The 14,379-nt window shown below is 38.9% G+C and overlaps 1 protein-coding gene across 1 annotated transcript in view; it reads right to left on the bottom strand.

The window, feature by feature from the left end:
- LOC139735477 (piezo-type mechanosensitive ion channel component 2-like) overlaps positions 1 to 14,379 on the bottom strand; it is a 123,167-nt gene that overhangs the window by 12,886 nt on the left and 95,902 nt on the right. Inside the window, exons 33-44 of the mRNA XM_071646233.1 lie at positions 13,638 to 13,795; positions 12,188 to 12,336; positions 9,939 to 9,995; positions 7,992 to 8,259; positions 7,081 to 7,260; positions 6,206 to 6,389; positions 5,211 to 5,349; positions 4,236 to 4,374; positions 3,071 to 3,285; positions 1,827 to 1,985; positions 1,216 to 1,363; positions 332 to 517 (exon numbers count right to left, since the gene is read on the bottom strand). Of these exons, the coding sequence (XP_071502334.1) occupies positions 332 to 517; positions 1,216 to 1,363; positions 1,827 to 1,985; positions 3,071 to 3,285; positions 4,236 to 4,374; positions 5,211 to 5,349; positions 6,206 to 6,389; positions 7,081 to 7,260; positions 7,992 to 8,259; positions 9,939 to 9,995; positions 12,188 to 12,336; positions 13,638 to 13,795 (1,982 nt within the window). The remainder of the gene's footprint in view (positions 1 to 331; positions 518 to 1,215; positions 1,364 to 1,826; positions 1,986 to 3,070; positions 3,286 to 4,235; positions 4,375 to 5,210; positions 5,350 to 6,205; positions 6,390 to 7,080; positions 7,261 to 7,991; positions 8,260 to 9,938; positions 9,996 to 12,187; positions 12,337 to 13,637; positions 13,796 to 14,379) is intronic.

A 14,379-nucleotide genomic window follows, 5' to 3' on the forward strand; every position in this document is an offset into this window, starting at 1 on the left:
ATAACTCAAAAAATTGTGCATGGATTTGGATGAAACTTGCCGGGAAGGTTGAGAATGACACAAGGAACAGATGATTAAATTTTGGCAGTGATCCCGAAATTTTTATGGATTTTTTGAAGAATTTTTGATATTTTGGCGGGTAGGGTCAATGAACTTGAGAGTTAAAGCTGCCCATATTTTAGGTTTTCATACGCGCACTAAATTGTGTGCTCTAGTTTCTACTAGGGCGAGGTGCACTGCACAGCTGAAGGTTTATGATGTAAAATGTAACAAAGGCTTCTATATTGGAAAAAGTGGGAAGAGACAGGAAGGAGGAAGGTGCCACACCCACCTCAAAGCCTTCAAAGCTGATCTCCACTGAGGCGGTGGTGATGGGGTTCTGGAGGCTGGTGGTATTGGAGAGAGAGATGAGGATGAGAGGGAACCAGATGATCAGGATGAGCACCAGAAGCCCCACGCCTCCGACACCGTACTTGATGAGGCGTGGCGTCTTGGTTCCCCTTGGGACTGGGTAGGCCTGGGGAAGAACACATTACAAGCTCAGAGTGAAACAAACATTAACATTATTTCAACTAACCACTTTCTTTCTCCTATTCACTCCTCTAAACATCCTAATATCCAATGGAACAGAATAACTTGATAGAAGGGACAGAATCTTTGAAATCTGTTCTGTCAAGATTACTGAGCCGTGTTGTGTATTAATACCCTTTTCTACTTAGAGGAAACTTACTCTGTATTCAGATCGGATATCAAAAGGTTCTACATGTGAGAGAGTCACAAATTATGCCTGTAAAAGCTCTCTTCTTATTCTTAGTGAAGGATTAGGTGAACACCCAGTGATGCTACTCATCTCAGCTTTAACACCAGCTCTACAGGTCTGCTCTAATCCTAAACCAATCTCTTCTACCAGCAGTGTGGCCATAATGGCCTTTCTTTTGGCCCTTTCACACGACTGCATGGGAAGCAGCTTACATCCTAATGCCCCATTCCCATCAGACATATGGGCAATATGGATACAGTCTACAGGTTAGTTCCACCTTCACACTACTTTTATAGGCGTGGTTTACATCAAGGTTAACATTTCAAAACAGCTTTTTGGGTGTGGTCGACACTCAAAAATTAATCTGGACTTGAGCTGCACAATGCAACAGCCAAAATTAATCTGGACTCATGCAGCACGATGTACGTGCGAGTTGGCGGTACGGAATCACTCACTATCTCGCGGTTGCGGAAGCACTTGATGGGGTAGACGTTGGCATAGATGTCTTCCACCTGCAGCCAGTGGCTGAGGGAGAGTGTCGTGTCCGTCCAGATCCAATCCATCAGGGTCCTCAACTCCGTCAGGAAGGGGATCACACGCCACCTTTTTCATGGGAGTGGGAAAAACATTCTCAAATGTAATGCCAGTCATGTTTGTTGGGCAGAGAGACCATAACATGAATATCTCTTGCAGGCAGGAAAAGCTGCAAAATTTGAATTGTCTGTACTCATTGGGTAACCCTTGCTCACTTGATAATAAATGCTATGTATGCATATATGCTACCGATTTTATAAACTAAAATTATTTGAACTACAGTGGATATCCCAGTCAGTAGGGGGGAAAATTAAATAAAACTGAAGCTAAATTCTTAATCTATCGCTGAGGTAAAATAAATGTAAAATTTAAGTCCCAAATATTCAAAGCATGGTTGGTTGTATGGAATCCTCCTATTTTACATTTGATTGTTACCATGCATCTGGTTAGACGATTAGATGATGCATTCAATTAGACAACGAACTGTGTTCATACTTTCTCCAACTCCAATAATCTGTAACACAAGACTTACCCATAGAAAAGCACAAGGCTGACGAGGTTGTATCTACGGCATAGGAAATTACCCAGAATTCTCGTTGGGTAGCCAGAAGTGATCTGGTACGCAGACAGGCCAAAATAGATACAGAGAAAGAAATACCAGGCCTGGGCAGGGTTGTTATCGACAAACAGTCTGCAGAGAAAATTTTATAGACATGTAAGAGGCTTAACCACTATAGATACTAGTAAACAACTCTGAAGTAACCAAAGTTACTATTTTACACACAGATAAGTGCATTTGTACACTGGTAGATAAATGGCAAAATACTGATACAATATACAAAAGATTTCCATGTAGAAAAGCCCTTTAAATCTAATTGGTACAAAAAGACAAAAAACTTGTATCTTAATGGAGGGTTCAATCACTCAGACTGTACTGTATTAACAGTTATGATATAAGATGACAATTCAAATATTAAAAAGCTTTGGAAAGCACCAAATTTTCAGATTGTATATACTTGTGTCATGTTTACGTAAGTGGAAGGAATTTGAAAATGCACTGAGAACTGTACTTTCAATTCACTCTTTTAAGTGGCTATCAAGCAATTACTGTCTTTTGTCTCATAGTGCATTTGCTAAATAATCACTAGCACATTTCTTATCCTAAACCCATGTTGGATTAAACATCTTTGTTTTGAATTGCTTAATTTGACTCTATTCTTCAAAACCAACATGCTCAAATACAGTTCGACCTCGATTTTCCGGCCATGTCGGGACCGGCGCTCATCCAGATAAGCGAATTGGCCGGATATAGGAGACACAATGTTAATGTATATAGCTGCCGTCCAAGCTGCCGTCCCAGTGCACTGGCAGCTAGGCAGGTAGCGTACCCCGCAACGGTGGTGTAATCTATGCTAGCCTGTGCAAAAATGTAGTCCCTTCTTCATGAAAATAAAGTATATCTTACTGTGAAAATCATACATGTTTTACCTCATTAGATATTGAGAAACCTATCATGCACATCTTATGAAATTAGTGAAATAGATCCATGAAAAGATGTTAAAGTCACTGTTTTTTTCTAAATTTTTGGATGAAAGAAAAAGTCCTTCACTGCGTGAATGCGTCCGGATAATAGAGATTTCCGGATAAAAGGAGGCCAGATAATCGAGGTCGAACTGTAGTGCAATGTCATACTAAGAGTGAAGGCAAATAAGAACAGCTACCAACTGCAGTTGAGTGTTGACTGAGCACACAACATACTGGTGTCTCCACCCTCACCTATTGTTGTAGTAAGGCAGTGCAAAAAAGAGCCAGATGTGGAGAGTGATGACCAACGTCACCAGGTAGACGAACTTGGCCCTGACGTCCTTGCAGAGGTAGATGGCGCGGTCGATGATGATGAGCACGAACATGACGAGAAGGAGGATGAGGAAACTGATGGGGATGGTGTTGGAGGAGATGAGCTGGGCAACATCACTTGATCCTTGCTCCTCCTGGAGTGAAAGAGACATACATGTAGTCAATAAAGCTTAACAATCCTCTACCTACGGTGTACTTTGATAACTAAGAAAAAAAATGACCTTTTCAAATAAGGAAGAAAGAGTGTTCACTCTGGAGACTTTGCATAGCATTAACATCTCTCTAGTTCTTAGTTGGTAATTGGATCCATTCAAGATTTTCTACATCCTCAGTAGTGACTTCATAGTAAAATTTAATTAACACTTAGTAGTTTATTCTTGCAATATCGAGAAAACCTTTTCATGTCTTCACTCAAAACGACATATCAAAAAAAAAAAAAACATACCTGACTAACCTTTCCTTCTAATAATACTATTTATATCTTTGTTTTGTAATATTTGTGATGGATTTCAGCACAACAAATTTGCTGGTTAGGAAAGCTGCAGTAAAGTTCTGACTAAATTCAGACAAGGCCCTTTAAGACAGCAGCATCTTGAGAACACAACAGTGGCCAAAACTCCAAGTGATGCAACAATATTTGCTCAGCAACATTCTAGAAGTTCCTTCCTTTGACAGATTCTGTCTGCGTGTGCATGAAGTCACAACAAACACATCGTTGGCTGAGAACCAGAGGAGCTTTAGCACTTTTCTTCTTTTTTTTTTTTTTTTGGGGGGGGGGGGGTATTACAGTTATAGGTATCATGTAGTAGAGCTCAATCTACTCTTCATTATGGTGTCAATTCTAAACTATTCTCATTATCAGTAAAATGTCAAAAATTAAAACTAACAAACTAGTTTACCCTACGTTTGGAACAATGCTTGTATAAATCTACACACTGTTGATCAAAGAAACTTCTTATTTCATGGAAATTGATTGCTTAGTTCCTTTTTGCACTCAAATCTTGGAACATGCTAGCGCCCTTCTGGTTCTAAGCTGACGATATACAGGGCCACGCAAAAAGGCAGTATACCATCAGCTACCCACCCCAAAGGATGAGGAGAAGAAAAGGATGATGAGGAAGAGGATGAACTGGACGCCAAAGATGAAAACGTAGACGTCTGTCACAGCACTGTACATGGGATCCAGCATGTTGTGGTAGAAGTTGATGGCTGGCTGATACCATCTGTCAATGGGGGGGGGGGGGGGGGGGGGGGGGGGGGAACAAATACATGAATATTGTAGTGTGTATGTATGCATGTATGTAAGTGTGTTTATATAATTACACATATATACACACATTTATATCTATATACAGTCAAATCTGCCTACAGCAGCTGCCTAAGGGAGATGAAAAAAGTGGCAATGGTAGACAGGTGGCCACTATAGACAGGGTCATTAACATGGCTTTTCTCTTGGGGGGAATTGTGTTCAGTGGTCGCATGCAGGAGATGGCCACTATAGACAGTGGTTGCAATTGACAGGTTTGACTGTACTCTCATTTGCAAGAGCAAATAAGACTAGTAGCTGAAAACTGCTGGCATAAAAAGAACTGATAATGATTCCATGGGGGAAACAAAAGTCAAAATTACCTCAGTCTGTGATGTAAAAATGTCAATTGTTCAGAATTCCATCAGATTTCAGCACCTGTTTTGGCATTTACAACAAAGTACTAATTACAGAATGATTGTGAGAGTGATGATGTGTGTTTTGGATGAATTCTTAGTCATCCAGAACCACTTGTGTGACAGGAATGGTTACATATTCAGCTTGCTTACACTGCATATTCTATGAAGTACCGGTACATAACAAGTATCCAGCATGTATACAAAAAAAATAAAGATAAAAATAACATCTTAAACACTGTCATTTCATATGTAACATGGGGTCTGCTGATGTAAGATGACTTTAATCTATTGAAATTCCCATGCTATCTCTCTAGTTATTTTTTCTTCAAATTTGTGCAATCTGGGTCGTATCTAAAATTCCAAGGAGTAGGTTATGAGTGATAAGAAGACTCACGGTGGTTCCTTGTCCTCCAGCTCCGAGAGGTGGCTTGTAATGGACCTGATTGACCTTTGCAGCTCATTCTCCTGGCTGGTCAAAAGGTCATCTTCTGATGTCGGCAACTCTTCAGGCTTCTCCCCACTCTCTGCTGCTCCTAGATTGAGAGATTAAACAAAAATGAAAGGTTGGAAGGAGTCTGAATGTCACATTTGCATACATTTAGAATACACTCAGAGACAGATGGTACATGTAGTTGAGTGGTAGAAAGCTAATGGTACACCGCATATTCTTTCTCAGGTATGTACGTGGCCCTGAAAAGGGTCTACTCGCAACATTTCAGCAAGCATGTTTTTACTGTTCTTAAAATGGCAAGAACATATTTACTGAAACAGCCACAGAAAGCTTCAAAGATTTCAGACAGATATCATACTAGATATAAAGTGATCTTTAAAGCATTGATTACAAAATCATTCATAACTCTGCAATTTTCGTCAATCTCACATATAATGACATTTACGCACTTCATACAGCCTGGGTGGATTTGTGCAGAATAGCAAATTTAGGGTATTCCAATCACTGCAAGTTGCTACATAAGCACTTGCCCGATTGCACAGGGCAAATGAAAATTAGGGTAGAGCAAGTGCTTTGGAACAATGAGAAAAAAATGCTTACTCAAATTGGGCATACTCCATATATTTTGCAAGGCTTTATTTGTGAAATGTTTGCCAAAGTACTAACTGTGATACCAACAGGGAATGTGACATACATGCATACATTTCTCCATCCATTACTGCACTCCACGATCGTGACTTCAACCACTCGTTAACTCGTTGCGAAGTCCTGATCACAACAGAATAGACTTGCTAAATATATGGTCGACAAGTACAACCAAAATCTTGTTTGCCAATAATTCCTACAGCATTTACTGACATGAATGACACCAAAGGTGACATACAAATGTAAAAGAATAACAGTCACTTTTTCAAATGGACATATTTTGCTTCGTTCACCTGTGGCTGTGTCCTTCTTCTTACGCTTCTTCTTCTTCTTCTTCTTTTTCTTCTTGCCCTTGTCCGTTTCATCTCCATCAACATCTTCAACGCTGATGTCCGTACTGGTTTGGACCGCGGCCACTTCCCCGCCTTGCTCGTCCAGGTTGGGTACCACCCTGGACTCCTGCCATAGACCATGTCTCTGTGGAGTAAGTAACATTCATTGTCAATACCATGTCAAAATATCAGAGTCATGACTCAAGTGTTACATTACAGGGGTCACAATACCAGGATCCTATTACAAGGGTCACAATACCAGGGTCCTATTACCGGGGTCCTTTTACCAGGGTCACAATACCAGGACCACAATACCAGGGTCCTATTACCACGGTCACAATACCGGGGTGCTATTACCAAAGTCACAATTTCAAGATGATGATACCAAGGTCATAATACCAGGGTCAAAATTCTAGCACAACATTTCCAAGGTGCGAATATCAGAGTGCTAATACCAGGATAATAACACACGAGTCATGATATTGGGGTAGCGGTGTCATGGTTCAGTGGTCTGTGTCCTGTGCATCCAGTGAGATGGTCCAAGGATCAAGACCTCTTATCATCTAGGCCCTTGGTGTTGAAACAAACTGGTATAATACATCAAAAATGATGGTGGCGCTAACACAATCATCAGTCTTACGGCAAAAGTTTAAGGTTAACTATGGATAGTATGTTGCATAACATCAAGACTATTGCAGTAAGTCCCACAGTCATGGCAAAGACACAACAAAAGCTGGTGATTCTATCAACATATTAACTTGCAAAACAGACAGGTGAAACAGAATTAGAGTATTTCATAGAATTCTAAAACAAGGTGCAGGACTCGTATAACTCACGATAAGAATGGATCGATGGAAGAAAACCGTCAGCAAGATGCAGAGGTCCAGGGCTGCATAGTTGGCTTTCTTCTCAATACCTATGACCATGTACGCCTCGTCGATTTTGTCCTGTGTGGCTACGTTCCTAGCCTCGTGAGTGAAGGGAAACTGGAAGAGGTACTTGAGGAGAACGACGGCCTGGATGGGAGGGAAAAAAGAGAAGAAAATCACTCAGTATGTTGATGGCGGATGAAGTTAAAAGGAGGAGAAAGTCAAATAAAGAGCTGTATCTGTCAACAACGCTGGATCCAAGACGATGGCAAATATAAACAAAATTTACAGTTCACCAAGGGGAAAAAAAAACAAAACAACAAAAACATAATTCAGAACAAAACATTAATTAATCTTGAATTTGATTCTTGTAGGGTGCCTGAGGTAGCTTCTGATCACTTTGAGGGCATTTACAGTTAAACAAACAATGGAATACTGTGATACATTCCCTCTTGAGTTGCTGTTTGAAGCTACCAAACTCCAAAGCAGTGAATAGCTACTAGATAAAAGGGCTTCACGCTTAACCCTAGAAGTCAGACTTGTTGTTGTTGTTATTGTGCAAGCAAATATGTGAGAGATGTATTTCCCTCAGGCTGAATAAGAATGGAATGCTAGCACACAGTTTCAAAACATCATGATCAGTTTCAGACAGAAGCACACTCCTCGTGGTTTTAATGAAAACTCATATGGGTCAGTATCTTACACATGTCACGTAATGGTCACACTGCCAATGGCACATTCGCACAGCAAGTCTCAGTGTTTTTCTCTAGTGCCATAACTTGTTCAGTTGGTTATTGCAGTGTGTATAGAAAACCCCAACATTGCAATTATAATATTGTGATATTTCCTACTGAGAATGGGCCTAACAAGAAGCTCACCATTGTGTAGGAGATGACTGTGATCCAGAAGCGTTTGGTGGGGCGTGGCACCGACAACATGGCCCATAGGAAGACCATAAGGGGTAGAGGGAGGGATAGAATACTAGCTGACAGCAGCTGGTTTAGGATGATCATGAAGTAACAGACCAGCTGGGACTGGGCGATCAGGGCGTAGAGGGCGGCGTAGACCAGGCGGAAGGGGCGGGGCATGGTGCGCTGGAAGTGCTCACTGGTGCTGGTCTCCGTCATCGAGGCAGCATCATCATTGCTGGATAGACGGGGCGTGTAACAAATTTGGACTTGGTGAAAGACATCTATCAATTCAAATGTATTGCAGCTTGAGCACATTGTACCAAGCTTTCACAACTTTATAGACGGTTATTAGACATCTTGATGATATTTCCACGTTGAATAGCATTCTTACACTCTTTGCAAGTTTAAGTTTACTTGACTTGACTTGATTTCAATTTTCATTTTCTGCTCTTGGTGTCCCAGGTTCTAGGCTAGGCAACAGGTGCCTAAAATGTCCAAATCTCACTCTCAATTCAACTTTGTTAATTAAGTGGGTTAATGTGGGTCAGCTTGCATATTTTCATGTTAGCCTTGGTACATTCAGATTAAGTCTTCCATGGTAGCCATATTAACCGGAAATACACAGTTTGCATGGGCAGCCTAAGGGCAAATAATGATTGTTTTGCCACATAACATAATGCTTCATATAATAGTCCAAAGCATAAGAATAGCTGTAGCAGTTCAAGAAAGAACAAAACCAGGGAGAAGGTATGAATAATGCAGAATAGGCTAAAATGATGATTTTTTAGAAAGAATTCTCTATCTGGTGACAAGAGAAAAAACACACCAATGGTTTCACTATGCATGGATAAACAAAATAATTGAAAATCTGACTGAATATAAAATCATGGACAAGGTATTACTCACATATGACTATTCAAATTTATATCTTTAAATTAAATAGTTCTATACATTTATATTACTTTTGTATATGATATAACAAGTGATAAACACATAGGGCCACAAAATTAATGCTTCCAGCAAGACACCATAAATATATCATCGAATATGACTAGGAAAGTCATTGGATATTCATGATTGTAAATTGTACTAACATGCTACATACGCATATATCTGGATTACTAAAGATTACAGTCCCCACAATGAACAAATAGAGTTAGAGACAACAGCTGCAACTGATGATAACTGTTACACAGGTTCATTCTTTTTTTTTTACATTGATATATATGAGTACTATAAAAAAAAGAAAACAGTTTCACATGTTTTACAACCACATCAGTGGTGTAGAATAAGTGCTGATGTCATTTATCCACACTTCTGCAAGTTGATGCAAAAACAACAACAACAACAAATCAATGTATGAATAGTTTAGCTTAATAATTCAAAACCTAATACAACCCTTCCCATTAAAAGTAAATATATTTACTACAGGCAACAAATCTATACATTCATTTTTCTTTTTCTTTTTTATTTTATATACAAAATAGGAAATTTATAATGATTTTTGCACAGGTCAACTGAAGTTTGTAAGATGATGTCATCTGATTTGCATACATGATTCCTGATCAATATCAATGTTAAGAAAAAATGTGTGAAATTTTGAAGTTATTATGCATTTTTCTCTTACGGAAATGTCTACCTCTCTCTATATATTCAGTCTGCTGGGGTTTTCTTCGGTTTGTTTTGTTTCAACAGAATTATATGAACTTTTTGTTTGTAAACACTAAGAGTTCATGCTGTCTTCCAGAGTGTAAGGACAACACTCACGAAAATCAGTGTAACTTCGATAAATATCTCTTCTGCATATACCTTCACATCCAATAACTACTCATTCAAACCACCATATCTAACTTATTTTCTCTTTCTTTTTAACCCATTCTCTTTCTGTCTAGAGCATAGTTACATAACTCTCACCTGGGGAAGGACTTCTGAGGAACAGTGTGTTCTGTTGGCGGCACCACTATGGTAACCCTGGGCATGCAATGTGAAGCGGGTGGGGTTATTGGTGGCAGAGATGGGTGTGGCAGCGGGGGAGGTGCGGGATAAGCCCGCGACAAGTGCAACGGAAAAGTGGCGGCAATGGAAATACGGCATGCAGCAACAAAAAACTTTTGAAAGCAAAAGTGACACTTACTAAAACAAAACAAAACAAAACAAAACAAAATAAAACTACACCCCGGTCAACAAATTTTGTCTGATCAATTTTCCTGATACTTTTTCGAGAAATTCAGAGTTAAATACCATCATAATAACGTAGAGGAGGGGATAGATTACACAGGACAACATACAACAACTGTGTACATACATTCATTCATTTCAAACTCAGAGTCATATTTATCAAAACTCAATCAATTAAAGAGGCTGGTGGGCAAAATTTTGCTTTGCATGAACTGCTCTCTGAAACATTAGTTATGTCCAGTGAAACCTGTCTGTAAAAAAATACCAGAGGGAGGTAGAAAAATGGTCTATATTCGAAGGGGGTATTTACAGACAGTTTCACTCACTATGAAAATGCTTGAACAGAAGACACATTTTGTGGTCTTTATGGACAAGTGATCTTTCCAGACAGGTGGTCTTTACAGACAGATGGGGAATATAGCAAGTATGACTGCATTATGTACCTTATGGGTTCATATCAAAGCTAGTTTGGAATTCAAGTCAACCACAAAGTTACTCATTGATATACAGTAAATAGAACAAGAGTTCTAGTCAATTAGGCTTTGGCTATGTTGGCTACTTAAAGGTGCAACTATTCCTCAACACCACCTTATTTTATCCAAGCAGCACTTTTTTTCAGAGATTTCTTTTCATAATAGATATTTGATAAAATGTCTTTATGTTTGGAATGGATGAAGGAATGTACAATGTCATGTATTTGTCTAGTAAGCATTTTTTTTAATACATAGCAAAATCAAATAGTAAACAAATGGTAGTGCATAGAAATAAGATTCACCAAAGATATTCAAATATATGTTATACAGTATATTATATATTAAAAGATATATGACATAAATCCTGGGAGTGATATATAAATTCATGTGCACAGTGCTGTAGATGCATGAATTTCATCTTTGCTATAAACGGTGCAAATAAAGACCAGTCCATATTAGATATATCAATATGTAATAACTGAAGGAATAACTGCAGAAAGGATAATATCCCATTTCAATGACAATTCGGCCAATATTTAGCTCTATCTAGAAACAGTTAATAAAATGTTATAAGGTACTGGGAACAGGTTGATTGAAGATATATATAAACTTAAATATAAAGAAAGACAGTAATATATAGATATACACTTTATGTACATATTAATCACATATTAAGATTATTCTCTTCATGTTTATACAGTGCATAATGCAGCATTCTTTCTGACAGAAATGTATACATTCTGGATTAAACAAAAAAATGGCAATACAATATTCTTCCGAGAATGAGACAAAGCTATGTCCCAAGCTCAAAATATTCATCAAGATTCCTTGGTGAGAGTCCACAAACGATAGCACCAGTGAACAGGAAGTACACAGACAATGCATTGCAAATAAAACAAAGCAATTCAAAATAAATGATCAAACATATTTTCATACACACCACAACTACAGTATCACTACCACTCTAAACTACTGCAAGTACTCACTACTATTTCAAAATCTACAAACTACAATGTAATGCCAGCAAATCTGCATCCATGTCTTAACATCACAAAAGCAATAAGGAGTGCCCCAGAGATCCAGTGCATTGCTGGAAAATTAAAGTTAAAAGTTGCAAGCTGCAGTTGCAAGGTAAATCTACAACCTCCACTGGATCCCATACAGCAAGCCTGCTACATGCAATAACAACTACAGCAACTGGAATTTGCAATGACTGTGGGGTACCACAACCATGAGAACTGATGTGGCAACATGCGCTCAATAAATTGATGGCAACAAACTACACTCATGCATCTATTGTCTTTTGCAGCTAGAAAGACGGCAAGAGATATTTCTGCTTTTGCATGCAAATCAAGTCTGTTTAATGTGCTGCACTGAATAAGGGGGCGGGGTCACACACAGCATCATTTAGTCTGGTCTTCCAGACTTTCCATGCCATGATATGACATATCCGACTGGCATATAGATAAAACTCTACCTCAATATTTATCTGCCCCCAACCTAACGACTTACTTTGAATCTCTCGTCTGAGCCTTCTCAGTCTCTGTGGAAATGGCCAGTGCGTCTTCCTTCTCTCCAGTGGCGCCCTCTTGAGTTTCGTCCTGCATCTCCACACTAGAGCCTGACTTCATTTCCTGCATCTCGGCCATTCGACGTTGCTTCTGATGATTGGAAAACACCAGACGCAAAAAAACATATAAATGAACATGTGGCCTCACCTATGTCCTCTCACATCTACCAACCACTTGCACAAGTATCACAGCAGTTAAGCATTTTCGAATATACATTATTTGTAAAAATGTCATACATCACTTGCAACATGCCATCCCTACATGTATGTCTCCCTATGAAAAGCCACCCAACATTTCACCATCATAAAATCCTTCTGCTTCTAAAATTCCATACCACACTCACCCACACTAATGACCTTTTGCCTATCTATAGAGCACCTAAGCGATGCTGTCACAGTCTTTTGTAATGGCTTAAGTTGGAAATAGATGTAACAGTAGTTTGACAGCAACAATAGTGTTGTTCATAGACTGGGCCATGTGAGGTTGTTAAAGGACAAGTTCACCTTCATAAACATAAGGATTGAGAGAATGCAACAATATTAGTAGAACACATCAGTGAAAGTTTGAGGAAAATTGGACAATCGATGCAAAAGTTATGAATTTTTAAAATTTTTGTGTTGGAACCGCTGGATGAGGAGACTACTACAGCTTGTGAGTCATATGCGTACAACAGTATAAAGAAAATGTAAAGAAAATTCAACATATTTTCACTTTTTTCGCATAATAAAAGAGCACTTTCTAAAGGCAGGGGGAATAATATTACCCATAACATTTGTCGGTAACGAGTCGGGGGAATGTGTACTTTTTTCAAAAGATGAAATTTTGTGAAATTCTCTTTATATTTTCCTTCCATTGTTGTACACATGTGACATCTAAGTTATTCACACACTGCAGTAGTCTTCTCATCCAGCGGTTACTGCACAAAAACTTCAAAAATTCATAACTTTTGAACGGATTGTCCGATTTTCCTCAAACTTTCAATGATGTGTTCTACTAATATTGCTACATTCTCTCAATCCTTATGTTTATGAAGGTGAACTTGTCCTTTAAGAACATGTTTCCATGGTGATGGATGCCTATGACATCACACTTTGGTACTCTATACTAACAAACTTCTGCCTCTGGAAAACATGAAATCTTCTGACACCACTGATGTAATTACGCTCCTTGGATGTCGGTACAGTGCACTCCCATTATAAAGAACATGGTTATAATGACATTCCTGTTACAACAAAGTAAAAATTCAGGCTGCAAAATTATCCATTCTCCGTATTCTTATTGCTTATCTATTTGGTTATGATGAAATTTCGATATAATGAAAGAAAATTGCCAGTCCCCAAGGACTTTGCTATTTCGAGAGACCACTGTGAACTTGCTCACACTTTGCTTACCCTTAGTGCCCTTCGACGTTTGCCCTCTGAGGTCAGCTTGGCAAGTTCTTTGGCCACATAGCGGTACTCCTCAGAGATATTATCCAGGAAGGCGATGATGCTGTCGATGGTTCGGATGAAGATCAGCCAGGTCAGCTTGAGGGTGCTCTTTATTTTACCTAGCGATGAGAGGATGGAAAGTAGAAGTTGCTTGGTAACCAACTTCAAGAGGTGAGGAATTATACTGAATATGCCAAATATTCCGTGAGGTTTTCATTTTCACGCATTTCGGGAGTCAGGTGCTATGTGGTTAGTATCTGTTCCTCTCACACTGAGGACTGTAATTGCTGTCATTAATGTTCGGATCAATATTGCATTCTTTATTTGGTATATGTTTGTTTTTTGTGTGCCATCTTCTTCTTTGTTGACATGTTTGAACATGTATATGCATGTTTATATCTATCTTTTCATTTTTGAAGCACCATGAGCACAAAGGTGGGCCTGTGCGCTACACATGGAATAGTTATATAATATTGACTGGCCTCGAGGGAGATACTGGAAAATATTGCCCAAACTGAAAGAATATTGCCCTCGTCTTCGACTCGGGCAATATTCTTTCAGTGCGGGTAATATTTATCTGGTATCTCCCTCAACGCCAGTCAATATCATAATTATTACTGTCCCTACGTTAATTAGGAAAATATGTGAATATGGCTATTCACTATGATATAGATCAAGCCACATTTGACTACAGTTTGTACCT

This window comes from Diadema antillarum, unplaced genomic scaffold, assembly GCF_040938485.1.
Source record: "Diadema antillarum isolate AM-2024a unplaced genomic scaffold, OU_Dant_1.0 seq00000581_RagTag, whole genome shotgun sequence".
In the NCBI taxonomy this organism is placed as follows: domain Eukaryota; kingdom Metazoa; phylum Echinodermata; class Echinoidea; order Diadematoida; family Diadematidae; genus Diadema; species Diadema antillarum.